General features: G+C 37.6%; 1 protein-coding gene across 6 annotated transcripts in view; it reads right to left on the bottom strand.

Moving 5' to 3' along the window:
• ITSN2 (intersectin 2) overlaps window positions 1-20,468 on the bottom strand; it is a 162,689-nt gene that overhangs the window by 96,663 nt on the left and 45,558 nt on the right. For all 6 annotated transcript variants that reach the window (XM_057557880.1, XM_057557879.1, XM_057557878.1 and 3 more), the window contains exons 3-15: window positions 18,125-18,217; window positions 16,010-16,073; window positions 14,870-15,033; window positions 13,320-13,526; window positions 13,091-13,187; window positions 12,123-12,262; window positions 6,958-7,021; window positions 6,276-6,413; window positions 5,542-5,627; window positions 4,584-4,846; window positions 3,573-3,722; window positions 1,193-1,333; window positions 672-759 (exon numbers count right to left, since the gene is read on the bottom strand). In XM_057557880.1, the coding sequence (XP_057413863.1) occupies window positions 672-759; window positions 1,193-1,333; window positions 3,573-3,722; window positions 4,584-4,846; window positions 5,542-5,627; window positions 6,276-6,413; window positions 6,958-7,021; window positions 12,123-12,262; window positions 13,091-13,187; window positions 13,320-13,526; window positions 14,870-15,033; window positions 16,010-16,073; window positions 18,125-18,217 (1,695 nt within the window). The remainder of the gene's footprint in view (window positions 1-671; window positions 760-1,192; window positions 1,334-3,572; window positions 3,723-4,583; window positions 4,847-5,541; window positions 5,628-6,275; window positions 6,414-6,957; window positions 7,022-12,122; window positions 12,263-13,090; window positions 13,188-13,319; window positions 13,527-14,869; window positions 15,034-16,009; window positions 16,074-18,124; window positions 18,218-20,468) is intronic.

Here is a 20,468-nt window from a genome sequence, read left to right as displayed (position 1 = left end):
TTTTCTTTAAATAAATCTTTCTTCTGCTACATTGTTATTGGCATGCTATCCAATGTAGAGATTTTTTTTTTTCTTCAGTTTCCTGGTTGAGACTTGAATCAAGAGAAATATTATATTCTCATAAATTACACTGGAATATTTTGTTCCACAGGTGTCAGAGGGCCAAGGTGGTAAAATTCTTTACATGAATCACAAAGTTAGATGATATAAAAGGTCTGGGAAGAGCATACCAGTCTGCTTAGGCCTGTCACTGCTGTACACTATCACCCTAGAATCCAACAGGTTTGGCTCCATAGAAAAGTCCCCTCACGAACAGTTCTTTACAATTAGTGCAGGATTTTGCCAAAATGCACATATAGCCTTGTGTTCAAGCCAAACTGAGGTCTTGTTTAACTGTAATGTAACATTTTATTTGATTGATATTTGAAATATATAAATAAAAATGGTATCAAGACAGGAAGTCAGACCACAATTGTTATTTTATTTCTATTTACGTTTTATTGCTAAAAATGCTCCAACATGAGGTAATATTTTTCACATTATTTAAAAAATTTTAACTATAGACAAAAAATGTTATTTATAACAGAATAATGCTATTTTAAAACGTAACAGAATATAACTGATACATTCAGAAAAGAATAAAAGAGGCAAAACAAACCTTAGAGACTTACCAGGTGTGTTACTGAGCTGCATATTTTTAATTCTTTCATTTAATAATTGCTTCTCTGGCACCAAATAGATAAGCTTGTTTTGATATTCCTTATAAAAAGAAAAAGAAACTGTGTAATGTTGTCTAAGAATTTTCTGAAAATGTAAAAACATGATTTAATCACTCTTGAAACTTAGTATAGGAATAATACATAGAATAATATGTAAATTACTTACAACTTATGGATAAACTAAAATGGAATTAAATGATGTATTTATTTATTAAAGACTTAAAACTCAAAGTGGTAAATGCCCAGATATTGTATAAATATTAAGCAGAATTTAACCAGATGTTAAGCACAGTTTTAGGGAGTCCACGAGATTCCTGATATTGTACAAGATTGTGTATATCTACATGCCTTTAGGAAGGATGTCTATCAGAGGCTCAAAGGGGTTCATGCCCCCAAAAGTGAAAACCACTCTATTAGGAAGAATTATTAATAACTGCTCATGTTTAAGGACAATTCAGCAGCAAAGGACTTACCTGAAGTTCCTGTTGAAGCTGCCTGATTTCCATAATTTCCAGGTCACACTGCTTATCCAGAACTTCCAGCTCAGTCTTTTGAGTTTGCTTCCTGAGTCGGACGTCTTGAAGTCTGCCTGAGATCTGCTGATGTTTGCCATTCTACAGGAAGAGAAACATATGGTAACATAAAATGCTAATAGGAAATGTTCCTATCAAGAGAACAATATTTTTATTTAAATTCTAAATGTCATTTATCATTTATACTCCGTCTAAGATAAATGTCTAAAACCAAGTTAACTCAAAAGCGTTATTAGCAGGAAACGTACCACTGTGAGTGTAAGAGCCTATTAAGTTAAGATGAGAAAGCACAAACATAACACACTGAATTTTTTTTCTGAACTCAGCATTTAGGCACTAATTCATAATATTAAAATATAAATAATCTCTTAGAATAATAAGGAGGAATAAGTGTGTGCATATGACAATTAGCATTACCTTCTCTGAACTTCTATTTCTATCCTCAATGCTGCCATCTAATTCTTCTAATTAAAGTGTACAGGAGGGCCTTTTGGGGCCACACTACTCTTCTCTTATACCAATATTCCTTTCCCCTTGTTCTGAGAATAAGAGAAAAAAAAAAAACCAGAACAAAAAACAGCAGAGATTCTCAATGGAAGCTAATAAGAAGGGTGAGGTGTTATGAGCTGAACTGTGTCCCCCAAAATTTATATGTTGAAGTCCTAACCCTCAGTAACCTCAGAATATGACTGTATTTGGAGACAGGACATTTAAAGAGGTAATTAAGATTAAATGAAGTCTTATGGGTGGGCCCTACTCCAATCTGACTGGTGTCCTTATAAGAAGAGAACATTTAGACACAAAAGAGACAGCAGAGATGCACAGGCAGAGAAAAGACCACGTGAGGACACGGCGAAAGGCAGCCATGTGCAAGCCAAGGAGAGAAGCCTCAGAAGAAATCGAACATGCTGACACCTTGATCTTGGACTTCCAGCCTCCAGAACTGTGATAAAAATTGCCACCTGGTCTGTGGTATTTTGTTATGGCAGCCTTAGCAAATACAGTGGGGTGAGGAAAAATGAGGCTCCTGGTTAAAAATCACCAATAATGAAAGTTTTTACTGAAAAGTATGTTTCATATTTGAGAAATACACACGGAAGGGAATATGCTGTGTCCACCCTGGATATCATGTTGTTATCTTCAGCAAATGTAAGTATAGGCCCTGGACCTTTCCAGACTCTGCACATTAATCTATGCTACTGCTTGGTGTGTTACCCCAGTTCTTGGGGGAAAAACAATCAAAAGGTTTCCTCCCATTGTATTTTTAAGGAAAAATACACAGTCAATATAATGGTTCAGACAGATACCCAAGTAGCTACACAAAGAAGTTAAAGTTTTTAGGACTGTTTTGTAGTACTACGGCATGATTAACAACTGTGGTATGCTTTCCTATTCATTTGAAGGCATAAAATAGTACCTTTCTGATGAAAGATATTGTGATTTTTTTAAAAAATGTAATTCAATTCATCAACCAAATAAAACATTAGACTACAATTAAACAAGATGTAAATATGGCTCTACTATATAGCTACACATGCATTTTTTGCAAAACCCTACTGTATTATCAGGTCAGGCTTATGTGATTACAGGGTCATAGTAGAATAGTATGCCTTACTCAGACCCTTTCTATCTTCTCACTTTGCATTTCAAGCAAAGTCTTTTAACAGATACTCTGACATCTGATATGTAAAAACTGATAAGCATAATGGCCAATATTAGTTAACAACCATAGTCTTTTAGAACTGAAAGGAATCCTAAGAGATCATTCAGGTCAGCAGTTTCCAATTATTTTTTCTTTTTAGCAGTAGAATCCTTTTTTCCAAGCAAATTTTAGATAAAACTCCAATAGAAGTACAGCAGATAAATGTGGTGATTCTCTGTTGTGAAATGTGGGACGAAGAAGTGGGGAGAGGAGACGCTGTCCTAGCGCCTAGGCTCTCCTCTCCCACCTTCTGGTTATCCCTCTGTAGCCCACCTTCCAGAGACCAGTTTGAAAACTGAAAATCACAGAACCAGCACAAACTTTTATTTTATAGACACGCAAAGTGAGGCACAGAGAAGGGAAGATGTCTTGCCCAAGAGTACCTTGTTTATCCACATCTGAACTAAGACCACAATATAATTCTCAGCATTTCGAGTCACTATCCTTTTTTCGTAAACTATACTGTCTAAACTGTTAAAAAGCACATATGAAAATATGATTATTTAATTACATTAAAACATAACATATTCACGAGGTAGATTTAAAAAACAATAATATTTTTCAACAGGTAACTGTAAGCATCATTCAGATAAATTTCACTTAAACCTATAGCCATACCAGTGCTTCCAACTCGAGATGAAGGTTTTTCTTTTTAGAGTTTAACCTGACAATTTCTTCCTGTTCTTTATTCCTTCGATTGAGAAGCTCCTGTCTACGAATTCTCTCCCATTCTAAACGACGTTGTCTTTCAAGTTCCTGTTTTGCTGCCTGAAAATAATGAATTAAAGTTAATTTTTAAATTAAAATTTTGCCTCATTCAAAAACTGATGGAATGACAAAGTAAAGATGAGGCAGCATTTAGCACTTAGTGGGCTTGAGTTTCTAAGGGTAACTGGGCAAACTTAGTTTTATCAATGGGCCTAAACTAAAGACTTCCACAAAAGCAAATTTATCCACCAGACTTTCTGATTGCTTCACAGGGCCATCCTCTTGCTGTAGTTACTTTTCCCTTAATAAACAAAAGGATGACTTCATAAATGCAAATGTTAGTAGGAGTAACTGTACCTTTATTCTGTTATCAGGGAAGAAAAAAATTTTATTTACCTTATTTCAGTGCCACTGTAATTTACTGTGGTCCACGCACAGCCCCTGAAAACACAGCCAGGCCTCCCAGGGACCCCACACAGCACCAGTTATCCCAAGGACCTGCGCAAGCCCACCCTCGTGATCCCTCTCAAGGCCTTCAACTCCCCACTCTCTTCTTTCTGCCTCTCCAATTACTTGGCCTTTTACTCTGGATCCTAAGCTTACTTTCGTTTAATGACCTGATCACACTGACTTCTTCCTCTGGCTCCTCACTCAAATCAGCTTTGCAACCAATCTTGCACTGATTGAGATATCACCTGCAGACATGCTTTCGCTACCAGCTGTCAGCCCTGAAACCCCTCACAAGCAAGGACCCTCTATCTCTCCACAGGAGAAGGAAGATTCAGATTCGTACAGGGTAAGAATGAACGAATGATGCTGAGAAAAAGCACAGCAAAAATTACCATTTTTTATCCAATGAAATGTAGCCACTTACTAAATGAAATGATTTTCCTGGGAAATAGAATAACTTAAAAAAATAACCTCTCGTCTTTCTATCTCTTTTCTCCTTTCTTCCTCCCGCTGTCTCTCCAGTTCCCTCTGCTTCTCCAAGCGCTTTTCGAATTCCAGTTGTTTCTTCCATTCCTGCTCTTGGAGCTCCCTCTGCTTCCGCTCCCACTCCTCCTTCTCCTTCTGGGCTTTGCGCTCTGCCTCCCTCTGCTGCTGCTCCATCACGGCCTGGCGTCGCTTCTCCAGCTCCACGTTCCCCCGCTCATAGTTGGCTTTCCGCTTGTCCTCGAACGTAACTAGGTAAGGTATATTGTAAGCATTCTTCAACATCAAGCCTACTGAACCTGTAATCTAGTCTCAACGTCCTCATGCCTCGTGGTCACGTGACTGCTATTTCTCTGTGGATACTTCTCCAAAGGATAATTTTAACTCAAATATAAACAGTAAAATATTTACTTTCTTATAAGAATATTCATTTTTGGAAAACAAATCTCTAAGTTTGAGTCCATCCAAGAGAAAAATAATTTTACTATTCCTGCCAATGAAAATACCTTTCAATTTTTTTCTCAGCATTTTCTTCAAGGATAACCAAAGTTGTATGGCTATATATTTGTTACATTTGGTATATGTCATTAACTTTTTAATATTTAAAAATATCTACACATGTACTTTTTCAACCAGTATTTAAACTTTTTTTAAAGCTCAAGATTTTGTTACAAAGCTTGCTATAATGATTTTTCCAAAAGTGGGAGAAACACTTTAACTAGGACACCTAATACATACATTCTTGCCAAATATACATACCTGTCTCTTCCTCTCAGTTTTGACTATCTTAATTTTACTGATGTTGAAATCCATCCCATTCATCAAACAGTTTCTCGTACAGCATATAAAATATTCAGAATTTAAAAATTCTAAATATTCATTTATATTTCACAGTAAAATTTAAGAGAACTCACAATAAATATACAACTTGGACACTCGATGTTACCTGGTAATTTTTTCTGAGGTTCCTCTTCTTGTATTTTCTGATATGAAGGCAGAGTTCCGTTAATGGAATCAATTTGCTTTCCTCCTCTAAGAAAAGCAAACAACAAATAAATTTAGCATCATGAGATCTGAGAATTTTTAGACCAGACTATATAGACTACCACTGACTAGAGCAATTTAATATTTAGAATGTAATTAAAGATATTTAAAATATAGTGTGGTCTATAATTATACTGTACAGCAGTATATGGATTATCAAGCCAGAGAGATGTGGATTCAAATCATGGTTCAGCCAATTGCTATTCTTGAGTAAATTTATTCTTAATCTCTTTAGTCATCAGTTTCCTTATCTATAATGTGGTGAAAATACACACCTACTTCTTTTTTTTTTTTTTTTTCAGTTGCCCTTTGAACAACTTGGGTTTGAACTGCACAGATCCACTTATACATGGATTTTTTTTCAATAAGTAATACAGAACTACATGATCTGTGGTTGGTTGAATCCTCCGATTCAGAACCACAGATAAGAAGGGCCGACCATAAAGTTATATTACACACCTACTTCTAATATCTACTCTCTTCTCAGTGTAACTCATTAAATACCAAAATCAAATGGCAATGTAAATGTCTGATTTTCCACGAAACTGGAGCAGAGGCCTCAGGAAATCCCAAAGTAATAATCATGTCTGCCAAACATGATCAAAACAACACCCCTTCATCTACAGAGGCACTCACCTAAAAGACGGAGGGACAAGCTCCGGAGGTAAAGTCAGTGGCAATGGCTGTCCAGCTTTGGCCATATCAGTGAGGTGCATTGCAAGGATAAATTCCTCAGCTTTTAGCTGCCCATCACCATCAATGTCAGCCAGAGTCCTAAAGAAAATATGAAAATTCACAACTTAGAAATAAAGTCTATTTAGAGTAAAATATTTTCAGCAGAGTTCAATTTTTTATTTTTAAAACAAGAATAATGACAGTAGAACAGCTGGGTTAACATATTTTAGTGAAAAGTAAATACACACAGAAAAGTGAGCTAATTTTTACCCTTAATTTTCATATCACAAAAGAGAGGGAAGAAACGTTGAAATGGAAAGGGAAATATTCCTTCCGAAAAGGTGGCTTGTCTTGGTTCATGGTTAATTCACCCATCAAATCACATTTAGCTCCACATTAAAAATGAGATATTCTCTAATTCTCCATAGAAGGCATTATATAAAAGCAAACAAGTTTTACTTGTAAAGTAATTAAATGCCAAATTCTCGAGGATAACATTTTACAAAGCAATTTTATTTGCTTACAGCTTTGCATTGATTTTCACATGGCCGCTTTTATGGAATGTTTTTGAGTCACAAACTTTTACAGAAACAGTATAACAAAGAATGTATAGTTAAAAATCATAATCAACGGGCAAACTCACCAAATAGTAGCTAGCTGAGTTTGAGAAAGGTTTGACTGAAGAAGGGCATTTCTAGCTTGAAAACCTGATTGTGTGAGAAAAAGCATAAAAAAATTCTTTAGCCTCTTAAAGTCATGCAAACTTAAATAGCTGTACCCTTGAAATAACACTGCTGCTATCCTGGGATAGCACTGGCTTTTACCATGCACCAGACACTGAGCATTCGGTAATCATCAAAACAAACACATTCCCTGGACCAAGGAGTTTAAAAGTCTACAGTTAGTAGAATCAAGTGCTCCCGCATCCTTTCAGAAGATAATGGTACACACAAGTGACTGACACGAAGGACTAAGCCAGCGACACAGAGTATTAGAGGCCAAGCTGTCAAAGCACAGCTTCCTTAAGCATTTTCAGATATTCTCTTATCTCTCTGATCATTCCTTTGTCTCTACTCTTCCTCTTCTAAATGACGTGTAAATGCTGGCATTCTTCACAGATCTATCCTGGGCACTCTTTTCTCTCTGTGCATTCATATCCATTTCCATGACTTTAAGCAGCACCTAGAGGCTGAGGATTCCCAAATGTACATCCACAGCCCAAACCTCTCCTCTAAGTTTAGACTTCTATATCCAACTGAAAAATCAATGTTTGTATTTTATAAGCATATCAAACCAATCTTTCAATCCCCATCCAGACCCCTCTTCCTAATCTTCACCCAAATCATTCTTCCTCAGTCCTCCCTTCTCTCTGAGTGGTATCACAATCCATCCAGTGGCTCAAGCCAGAAATCAAAAAGTCCCCCCTGAGCCCTCCCTCTCCTGTACACCTATGTCCAACATCAAGTCCTACAGTTCTACATCATTGCATGTCTAGGTCCTTCTCACTTATGAAGTCGAAATCTAATGTCACCTTCTCAGAAAGGCCTTCTCTGTCCACCCTACCATTCAATACATTTCCTGCTTTTATCCTTTATATCTCATATCATAATTTGTAATGTAACATTTGCTTGTTTACCTGTTTGTCTATTTCCCCTATTATGCTAAGTTCTATGAAGACAAAATCCTTGACTGTTTTATCCACTAATGTATACCCCACACCTAGTAAATAGATGCTTAATAAATATTTACTAAAGTAATGCAGAAAATTGTAATCCAAAATTATCCTCTATCTAAGGTGCAACGGGGGCTTACTTATGTGATAGCAACTGATAATAACAATAGCTAACATTCATGGAATGCTTACTATATATGGCAAACTGTTCAACTTCTTTTCTCTCCCTCAGTGTGAGAAAACAAAAATATGTCTCTGTAACAGGCTCCTAATCTTCAATGAATATATTCCAGAACAGAAAATCCCTCTCTGCTTCAGAGGAGCATTCGCTCCTGGTGAGCTTGTCTGTGGCTTTCTAACCATGATGAATCCTGAGGCTTCTCTAGGGAAGGTCACCTAGTCAATAAAGCAGGTGCTACACCTTCCACTCTCAGGTGCCTAAGCCACAAGTGCCAGAAGAGTCAGCCCTACCCTGCGTTTAGCCTCAGTCAAGGACTCTCCAAACAACTCTGCACAGAAGAGATACAACTGCCAGCTCTTCCTCAGCAACAACTTGCACTACAAAGCCAGCACAGATGCCGTTAAACCCATTGCTTCACTGAGCTTTTTTTTTTTTTTTTTTTAATTTTATTTTATTTATTTATTTATGGCTGTGTTGGGTCCTCGTTTCTGTGCGAGGGCTTTCTCTAATTGCGGCGAGTGGAGGCCATTCTTCATCGCGGTGCGTGGGCCTCTCGCTATCGCGGCCTCTCTTGTTGCGGAGCACAGGCTCCAGATGCGCAGGCTCAGCAGTTGTGGCTCACGGGCCCAGCTGCTCTGCGGCATGTGGGATCTTCCCAGACCAGGGCTCGAACCCGTGTCCCCTGCATTGGCAGGCAGACTCTCAACCACTGCGCCACCAGGGAAGCCCTTCACTGAGCTTTGAACACAGAGATCTGGATAACCAAAGCTACATACTCTATATGGAACAAACTCAAATATACCACATATTATAACAAGCAATCAAATGTTTATATTATATAATTTTAAAATCTTTTCCATTCTTTTTTTATCTGGCCATTTAATAGAAATCACATAAGGGAAACAAACTGGAAATAGCTCACAGCCTCACTCAATTAATACTTCTCAATAGATTTCATATAAAAAGTGAGATATGAGGAGGTTTTTATGTTAAAAGGAGGATTCTTCCAATAAAGAAATGGCAGGCTATTTCAAACCTGAAGAAAGTTTCTATAAAGTTTCAGCTCTTGGACAAAGATAACAAAGCAGACCCCTCGCACTAGGCAACAGAGCAAACAACAGGAGGAAGGGAAGGAATGCAATGGTTAAAAGTGCACTGGTGGAAGGCTTAAATGTGTGCAGGCCATGTGAGTAATAGAGGCCAAAGAGAGGCAGCAGAGGAAGCTGCACTAAGGAAGCTCACTCGAGCATGCACGCTGCTGGTCTGCCAATCCTTTGGATATCCTACTTCCTGTGCCTAAAATGCTAGTCCCCCCACTCTCTACCAGGCAGTCTATTTGTCCTCTAAGATCCAGCTCAAATGTCACCTCTCCTGCGAAACGCTCTCTTACATCCTCAGCATTACTCACTTTCTCATCCGTATTAATCACAGCACTTATAAACCACTATTCACTGAGATTATGTGACCTATACTATGGGCTCTTCAAAGACATGGGCCATGTCTTCTTGTCTGCATTCCAGTGTCATACTGAGTGCCCAGAAGATATGTGGCTCAGGAAATATGTGAGTTGATGAATCAATCTAAATAAATCATGACTGAGGGTTTATGGGGAAGAGAGAAGGAAGAACAAAAGGGAAAAATTAGACCACTAACTGCTACATTCACTGAACAAAGCATACCACATAAGTCTAGGTTAGCCCTGTCCTCATATACGTGGGGCTCGTGCTCAGTTTCAGGACACCAGAGACAACTTCTTCTTTCAAAGAAAATCAATCCTTCCCTTAACTACCGATATACAGCTTTACTCTTGTAAGTCTAAGAATAATAACATTTTCTGAAAACACAATACACAACCTTCATGCAATGTGTCACATACAAATAAAGTAACATTAAGGGAACATTTCCTCACAGTTGGCTCCCCACTGCCCTTCATACTGCAACACAAACCCACTTTTGTTTATACTCTATGTTTGCAGTACATACACAAAGGGTACTAATTTTAGGTGTAATGATCAGTGGATTTTTACATGAGTATGCACACATGCAACTAACACCCACCTCAAGATACAGAATGTTTCCAGCACCCCAGAAGGTTCTAACATGGTCCCTTGTCCAACAGAGTAACTACACTATTCTGATTTTTATCACCATCAATTCAGCTTCCTGTTCTTCAACTTCATATAAATGGATTAAATATTATGGATCTTTTGTGCCAGACTTCTTTGACTCATGCAACATCTGTGAAATGATCCAAGTTGTTGCATGTATCAGCAGTTCGATCATTTTTATTGCTGCAAGGTATTCTGCTAAAGAAATACACCATAATTTATTTATCCATTCTCCTGTTGATGGACATTTAGGCTATTTATTTTTTGGATGTTGTGAATGAAGCTGCCATGAACACTTCTGTACATGTCTTTTTAGTCCACTTCTGTTAATCTGAAAAAAGAAACTTCTTCAATGCAAAATGTAGGGCCCAAAGAAGTTCATTTTTTCAAATATGAGAATTGTCTGACTTTATGTTAATCTTAAATACTATAGTTTGAATATCATTTCACAGCATCTAAGATGCCACTGATTATAAGACACTCCATTATTTTATGTAACACTAAGAAGGAAAAATCACTGCCAAAAAAAAAAAATGACACAATGCTAAGATACCACTGATGATAATACATATCCCAATTTCAGAGATGTTAAAATGCAAAAAAAAAAAAAAAGATTACTTAAAAATATAGTATAGTTCCACATAATTTAACAAAGTTCCAGAAATTTATAGTTCTTATATAATATTTGATACATATATAGTATAGTTGTAAGTTATGAAGTATACTAATAAAAGTCACCCATTAACCTACTATACAACTTAAGAACTAGATCGTTACTAAATTCTTTGAAGCTATCTGTGTTCCCTGATTTTATCTCCACGCTTCCCCCAGAAAAGGCAACTACTATCCTGAATTTTGTGTGTATAATTCTCGTTTTTTTTTTTAAAGATTTTATCACATAGATATGTATCTTTAAAGAAAATATTGCATATTGCATATTAGCTTGTCCAATCAATTCCAAAAGTTTTATTGCTCCCTTGCCCCAATGCACAACTAGAGACCCCATACTCCTATTTCATATACTGTTTTTCATCCTCCAAACATGTCGTGTACTTTCTGCTCTTAGGATTTCTTCCTCGTCACCCTCAAATGCTCTCACCTTCAATCTCTATCTGAATCCTAACTTTTTTCTTTCATGATAGGGCTTCAATGCTCCCTTCCTATAAGATGTTTTATCTTATTTCTTCAGTATTAATATCTCCTATTCTATGTTCCCTAGCACTTTAAAGCTGTATTATTTTTAAACACTCATTTTACTCTGTCTAAACTATAATTCGTTGTTAAGTGAAGAGAGAGGTGAAAGCTAGAAGATGGGAATTCTACTTGCCTATTACCCTCTGTTTATGTCCCCCTTCACTATCCTCAATTAGTGAAGTTTGGATGTTTGTTCTAGCATGGACTCAAATTTTCTATGCGGATCTCAGGTCAGGTTTTATGGCTACATTTGGGTTGGAGCTTCAAAGGGGGAACAATGCTCACATGAGGTGTTCAGAAGGACAAGCAGAGAAAGAACCAATGAGGAAGGAGACTCTCAGGGAAACTGAGCTGAAGCTTAGTGCCACACTCTCTTATCACATGAAGTTCTCCATTCCCTGCATTGGAGGATGATGTTTGACCTTCTCAAGGGAGAGGTCTTCTTTCCAAAAAGTTGGGTGTATATCTGTGTGCTCAACTTGATTATAAGAACTTTTAACTCGTACACAACTTAAACATTATTTGTATTTACCAAATGCCTGCTAAATTTTTTGGATGTTAAAATTTAAAATGAGCTACAAAATACAACTTCTAATAGAAGTCCATATAAAATCCTAACTCTCTCACATTCTTAAGTACTGTATGCCGCTTACCTGAGAGGTATCCACTCATGCTTTTGTCAAGACTATTAAATTTTTGCCGATATTTTAATCTTGAAGGCTGAGGAACTGCCCACTCAGAGGTCCCAGTCTTGGGTGAGTTCCCTGAGAGGGAAGCAGTTGAGGAAGTTGAGCTGTAACAAAATTTATTTAAAATTTTTGTTACTAAATAAAATACGTTAAGTCAGAGACAATAAGAATCATACCTTCTATAATATAACAGTAATTACTTTTATACTTGATACTGAAAAAAATTTAATCAATTATCCTTATTCTTAGGAAAGCAAATACCATATGAAGTATAGAACTACCATATACCAAGAACCTACTATGTGCCAGGCCCCACATTGTGCTAGGGTTTTTACAAATATTATTTCTAATTCTCATGACAAACTTAAAAGGTATTACTGTCTCCATCCTTTAGATGGACAAACTATGGCTCAGTGATGTTGAGAAAAACAAGGTCACACAATCAGTGAGTGTTTAAACAAGGATGCAGACATTGTTCTTCTGGGTCATTGCTTTAAAGAGTATTGTTGTGATTTATAAGAGTGGTGATGAATGAACATTGATGCTTTTGTGCTTTCTGAAATTTTAAGGACACTCAATCAGCAGCTTTTGCTCGAGAAATAATAATGTACAATGATAATGAGATGTTTTGAGAAATATTTTTGAAAGGAAAAATGTAGCTTTGTGCAAAAAATTGATTGATTAAAAATATAGCAGAATATTTTTAGTTTACATAAGATATATTTTTCAAAAGTAAAATACCACAGACAGTTAATAATTCTTAAATAAAATTATTTTATGTGAATTACAAATAGTAAATTTACCAAGTGTTTACATTTGGCCACTATAAAGTAAAACCTGGATAAGCTCAGAGCTTTAAAAAAAAAAAAAAGTCATTTGTTAAATACTCCTTATTGAAAGCCTAAAAAGTTGGAAGTTTTAAGTATTCATACCTACTGGATCCTAAATCAATCAGAGACTGGGCTTTCTGTATACTAGCACCACCAAATCCTCCCATCATCAGACTGTAAGACGACGTATGAGGCAATGCTAAAAAAACGAAAAAAGAAAAAGGTTCATACTAAACAATTTCACAAAGTATGAAGGAAATCTATCTATTGGGATGCAAATATAACAGTTTCTTCATATAAAATACTGAGTCATTAGAAACAAAGCACTTACTTGAAGAAGAATAAGGAATGGATAAAGGCTGAATGAGACTGGCGGTTCCATTTGGTAATGATGAAGTGCTAACAGAAGGCACTAGGGGAGCAGGCATCATTAGGGGAGGACGGGTGGTCCCTGAAGCCGCAGAGGACAAGGGAGTTGCTATGGGTGCGACCGGAGGCAGTGGCTGAGGAAGGGACAGATTGGGCATGCTTCCCATTCCTAAGGACAAAACAGAACACATTCCCCAGTGCTGCTAAACCAGTTATAAAACACATGACAGAAAACAAGTTCACAGTACAGTGAGCAGCTGCTATGTTACAGAAACACTGTCGGCAAACTAGTTTTAAAAACTTCACTAAAGCAGCTTGGACCCAGTGCAGTGCAGGAGGTAAGCTACTGCTTTTAATATCAATATTCTGACCTGTGTGAACTAAGCGAATGCCTACTAAGGAGTTAAAAATTCTCTTCTAGTATCATGAATAAAACTAAAGAGCCTTTTCCAACCAAATATTAGTATCCTCAATGAGAGAATGTATTACCTGATCAAATGTGGGGTTTGGGTAGGGATAATAAATACAGTGCTGTTGAGTTAACACACACACACACACACACACACACACACACACACAGTCACTCCCCAAACTCTCCCCTCCCCCCATAAAGGATGTTCTAAATACTGCATACTTTAAGAGAACCATTTATGCTCACACACTATGTGCAAGAAGAAAGCATGCCACACGTTTCACTTTTCTTATACGTAACACAATACATATGGATTCAAGGACAATTCTTTAAAAGGAACAAAGTGATGACTCATTTGTTTACTAACTGCAGAATATGAAGTACACTATATAAATATGGTTACACAAGGATTTGATATTATCTCTAGAATTCACTGCAATAGTGAAAGAATTTAGTATTTTAAGGTCTAACATCTGGAGTGGAAGAACATGTTTCAGATACACAGAGATATCTAATTGAATGTTCCGTTCCAATGAGTGCTTCTCACAAATAATAGGAAAATGGCTAATCAAAATTAATGGAAAACTAGTTCCCTCTGATGAATATGCAAATTAAATAGCACGAAGTCTCTAACTTTTAGCCCTAAATTTAGCTGGCTAATTAACCTTTAAAAAGAAATTACTACTTACGTATAATTTTAAATTACCCCCCCAAATCAAACCATTTCGAGTTTAAATTGTTCATATTTTTTGTTATGCATACAGAGTATAGAGGAAACTAATTAAGAATAGTATTTAGGATCAGCTATAACTAGCAGGATCATATAATTTATCATCCAACTGGGAATTATGAAAGGGAACACTAACCAGACTAGATGCCAGGACAACAGGCATAATCACAACTGTCCCTGGAAAACTGGGACACATGGACTCCCTAGCTACGACAGCGAACTTAACATTTCTAGTCTCAGACGTGGAAGTTAACTTGGAGTCTGGGGACTGTCATTTTATGCCAACAAATCCTTTTCTGATTCTCAAATATTATGCCTAGGAATCAAGTTTAACTATCAAATCCATCTAATTAAATTAATAAACACATACCAAAACGAGCAGAAATTAATGGAGAGAACATAGGAGGTTGTTTCATAATAGGGGGAAGAACCACGGGCAACTGTTGGCCTTGAAGCTTTAGTTTGATGAGTTTCATAGCTATGGAGAACTCTTGTTGATCCATCTTCCCATCCTTGTTCAGGTCTGATAAAGCCCTAAAAGGACAATGAGGGCGGTAGATTGTTTTGTTTGGTTTTGTTTTGATGTATTGAGCCCCCCTGATTTTAAGAGCTCAAAGTCAGTCTTTTATTCAGGATGGAACAGGGCCCTCCCCACAGAACCTGACAGCAGATCAAACTAATGCATCTGCTACTTAGTTTGGAGGGTGGTAGATTGTTATTCAGGGTCAACATTACTTTTGAGGAGGATGATAAAATGCAAACAATGACATAGCATTTACATGTAGATCATCACTTAATTAAATATGTGTGTGTATGTGTATAACAAAAAGCTAAAACCTGTACATTAATATATACTGACCAAAGATAGTATGTAATAAAATACTATCAGTCTATATAGTATCTAGATACCCTTGGGATGAATTCCACCAGTGCAGATGGAAAGAAATTATACAAGAGTATAACCACTGTAAACAATTTATTCATTTGTTCAAATATTTACTGAATGCTTGCTATGTGCCTGGCACTCTGCCAGGCATGGGAATATTCTGAATGGAAAGAAGGATGGAGTAGGGGTTGATGTTTATTGTAAATGCATTAAAAAACCAAAACCTTAGATATTATAAAGAACAATTTCTTTAAGGTAGGAATAAGGGAAGGGTGGGCTAATTTGGGGTTTATAGATGATGAAATAAATGAAACAACTACAAAATAACAGAATGAAGATCAAGACTCTTGCCAAATTGTAATTAGAAATTCTAAGGAAATTAGAAATTTATCCTATAGAACAAAACCCCAATTGACTTTTAGTCATTTACTCAATAAAATTTATTTTCTAAAAAGCTGAAGAAATACTCTTATTTCTTCTAAAAAGCTGAAGAAATACTCTTATTAACTCTTATTAACAACAGACTACAAGTAAAAACAACTTTATGTTAACACTAAGTATTAAAAACAGAACAAAGTCAGACTATCAGAAAGTTAAGCTCATCTACAAAAGAAAACATTTTACCATATTTCAGCTAAAATAGGAGCCGGCAGGCCTGACTGTAAGAAAAAGGTACGTGCTTGATCACCTGAAGACAATAAAAACAAAAAAATCAAACAGCGTATTAGTAAATGGAATTACTTTGATGCCTCTGAATAATAATAATGGCCAATAATAACAATGTTATTGATTTATTTTAATTACAATTATTATTATTTTTTATAAATTGATTGATTGATTAGCTGCGTTGGTCTTCGTTGCTGCGCGCGGGCTTTCTGTAGTTGCGGCGAGCGGGGGCTACTCTTCTTTGTGGCGCGCAGGCTTCTCATTGCGGTGGCTTCTCTTATTGTGGAGCACGGGCTCTAGGCGTGCGGGATTCAGTAACTGTGGCACGCAGGCTCAGTAGCTGTGGTGCCCGGGCTTAGTTGCTCCGTGGCATGGGGGATCTTCCCGGACCAGGGCTGGAACCCGTGTCCCCTGCATTGGCAGGCGGATTCTTAACCACTGCGCCACCAAGGAAGTCCCTAATTACAATTATTAAAGAAAAATTATTTATATTACTTTAATAAGACTTAGAGGTTTTAAAACAAAAATGTCACAACTGAAGTTATATATGCATTAATCAGTGATGAAAGGTTACATTATTCATCTTAGTTTTTCCTCATAATTGGGGTCTTATTTGATAATACACCTATCTAATAAAATTTATAGTTAAAAACACTATTCCCTAGAAGAGTTCTAATTAAAAAAAATGCCAGGTTTGGGAAAGATACTCCTCATGGGTGTCTGATATGTCCTATATGTCCTGCTGGGTATGCCAAGAACGTAAGATCCTAATTGCTCTCTACCTGGATCATGTCTCAGAATTGGGTTTGCAGTGAGCAGTCTTGAGGGATGAGGTAATGTTTCCCTCTGGGACAAAGAATAAGCTTGCTTACTGCTTGCTGAAAAATGGTGGGTTCCCTGAAGCCCGGTGTTCCTCTTCTATAACACAACCACTGCATGTGCAGCATCCTTCCGGGCCCTCTGCATGGCCCCTATGTGACTCAGGGGATGAGGGAAATGGACAGAAATATGCTGATGCTCATGCTACCAGCTGTGCCATTGGAAAGAGTGTCCTTGGTCTCTGACTCAGGAATTCTGGGTCTTCTGCCAGCATCCATGAGGCAGTAACAGACCAAATTATTACCTTGTAAGTAGGGTAATCAAATCCCAACCCGGATACCAGGTAAGGTAGTTTTTATTACAGAAGTGCAAATAACATTAAACTATAATGTTTAAGAGGATGGACTCCAAAGTCAGATTGAAAGGTTACCAAGCCCAGATCACCACTAACCATCTCTTAGGCAAGTTACAGAACACCTCAAAGTTTCAGTTCCATCATCTTTAAATACAGACAACGACAGGGCAACCTCACAGGTTTGTTGTGAAGGTTAAAGGAGATAGTGCATTTAGTATAGTATCTGAAATACAGTACAGATTTGGTAAATATTAGCCATTATATTTACTACTACTGTAAATAAAGCCCTAAGGTGCTTTAGCATAGAAAAGAAAGTTTCACTTATAGAAAAAAATTTGAAAGACACACCTAAATTAATCCTCTTTTGGTTCTGGGGGACTTCTTGCAAAACAAGGGCTATAGCATCAACAATCAATGCTTATAAAGCCTCTCAAAGACAGAGGACTAAATGTTAGAAAAACAGATTCCAGAAAAAAAAATTCTAGATTATTTTCAAGAAAATTGATCTGATATATATATATTTCTACTAGGTTTTAGTAATACTGATCATTATACTAGTAACTGGCACAACATGTTAAGAACACATTAATAAATCTGCTTAGGGAAAAAAGTCTCAATTACCTTGAGAAATAAATGGAAAACTTTCCAGATACGAGGTTAAAATGTGAAACTGGACAATTAAAGTTTAGGATCAGGAAAAGGTCTTCTATTATGTCAAATCCAAAGACAACAAATTAAGATGGTTCCAGGTAAAATAAGAAAGTCACATTTTAAAAAAATTCTAGAATTCTGATTGATATGAATTTTATCATTAAATAATACAAATTGATGGCAGTCAAATTAAAGCTAATTATAAGATACTACATGAAAAGGAGCATAATGTACAAATAAACACAAACCTGTTATGTAACCTCCTGAAGGTTTGAGGTTATCAAACTGCTTGTCATGCTTAGTCCGTTCTTCAGAGGTAATAGCCCACATGTTTGGCCCTCCTAAAACATAAATGAAAGACAAAGATTTTATAGTGTATACATGAGAATACTTAAATACAATTCCAAAATGTAAACAAGAATCACAAATATCCATTTAATGACAGTACTTAATACTGAAGTGACACAAAGAGGAAAGTTCTATCATAACCATACATAGCATGGCCCTAAGGCTTTTCACTCACTCACCCAATTAACATCTACTTGAACAATTACTGTGTACGACTCACTGGAAGTGGGCAACAAGCTAAATACTGGAAATGAAAAGATGAATAAAGTATTATTCCCATCCTCAAGGAACTCTTACTCTAGAAGATGACTACCAGCATTTACAATGTTAACCTGTGAAGCATCCTAAGCAGAAATACATACAAAAAGCTGTGCCAGTACTGAGTTAGAAGCCTCAGTGATGAGTTAACAGGAAATGTAAGACCGAGGCTAAACTAAATACCTCCACCAGCAGAACTAGCTGGTGAACCCCAACACACTTAGACTCTGGGTACTGGAAACAGCACAAATCTTTGTTACTGAGGATTCTGCCAAGTGGAGCCTTTGGCAAAGGGAAACAGCCTCCAGCTGGGTCTGAACGCTTGATCTAGGCAGGCCTAGTGACTCTCTGGCCTGATAGTCCCATTTGGGGGTGGGTCAAACTTAAATTCCACAACTAACAAGGTGAGAAGGACCCCCAAAAGCCTTGCTTGCCAAATGGAAATGGTATATTCAAGAATACAGGACAGCCTTGCCCCAGCGGCATTTTGGCTTTATATGAAAAAGTGGCAGCCAGTCCTCTGAGGGGAAACTTTATTCCTACTCCACTGTCCGAAGCAAAGCTGCTGGATCAATGAGGTTCCCTGAAATGCCTCAGCCTGGTTCACTAATGGTTTATAGAAGCTGAAGCTGACAGTGTCCACTGGGCTGCCATGACTGTTCAGCCTCAGAGCTATGCAGAACCAAAAGGAGACACAGTCATTCTCTTCAGTGGGCAGAACTCAGATTCTGGGGCTGTTGCCAGTGGCCCAGCTGTTTGGTTTGCCACTTGGAAAATTACAACTGACAGATTAAAGGTAGCCTCTCTGGGGCTGCAAACTGAAAACAAATTTTAATTGCTAATTGAATGGTCTGGGTCACTTATGTAGCTACCCATGGCAAGAGCCCATTCTCTAATTTAGACTGAAATCAGGCTTCTGATTAAGTCTGACTCTGTGTTTCTGATGCAGAGGATACCACTGCATGCCAGACTTAATGATTCCTGTCTAGGAGGTCTCACTGCACAGGACATTGCCCTTTTTTGGCTCTTGGCAGATGGACTACATCAAACTTTTGATCTCCCCCTAGGGCTACTGGTGGTTCCTCAAGGTGTTGACACTTTTTCAGGTTACCAATCAGCCCCCTATGTCCACACTATTGCGGCCCTTGAAAGTAATCTGTGTCATGTTTTTAGCTTTCTGGACTATTTGCACTGACGCTAATGAATCATTTATCAGAAAAGCTGTTCAACAATGCATTGATGATGTCTGACTCTGCTTCCATAACCTCCTCCTGGTTCACCCTACTCCTTAAACTAAGACAGTTTGGCTACTGAATGTGCTGTCCCTAAGAAAGGGATCATCATCGCCTCTTAGCTGGTTGGTGCATCCTCCAGGTGGCAACTCAGCTAAAAAGGGACCTAGAGGATTCAAAGTTAATTCTGGTTAGGGTTTACAAAAATGTCCCTGTCCCTCTTGCGCCTAACACCTCTAGATCACTAGAAATAGTGAAGTTATACCTACATGGAACACCGAGATCTTTTGGCAGTGGAGAGCAACGAGCAGGCATCTGAAGAGACATACCTTAGACCCCAAGAGGTATGGGAGTGGGAGAAGCATGACCTTTTCTCTTTCAGAACTGGCCCTGGAGTCTTCTTCCCCAAGGAGACTGCGCTGGTGTGGCTCTCCTAAACTGCTGGAAGCACCTTAAAATGTATGTGACTCTGAGTCTGCCATCCCCCACCAGATGGTTTTCACTACCATCTGATCCTCATCCATTCTCAGTCTTAGGCAGGCCATGTGCACCTGAGTCCCAGGGGTATGGATTTCTCTGTTCCTGCCCCTCCACCCTGGGGCATCCAAACTTCTCCTTGTATCTGTGATTGGTCTTGGGAAGCACTTTCCTGCTGCTCCACCAGCAGTAGTAGGAGTAATACCTCTGCTTGGTATTGGTATAGAATCTTAGACACAAGGTTTCCTTACCCAGCTCAGGGGTAGACAGGTTTTTC

This window comes from Balaenoptera acutorostrata, chromosome 12 (genome assembly GCF_949987535.1).
Source record: "Balaenoptera acutorostrata chromosome 12, mBalAcu1.1, whole genome shotgun sequence".
NCBI lineage: Eukaryota > Metazoa > Chordata > Mammalia > Artiodactyla > Balaenopteridae > Balaenoptera > Balaenoptera acutorostrata.
The sequence above is the reverse complement of the archived record's forward strand: the minus strand, read 5'-3'. Positions and strand labels throughout refer to the sequence as shown.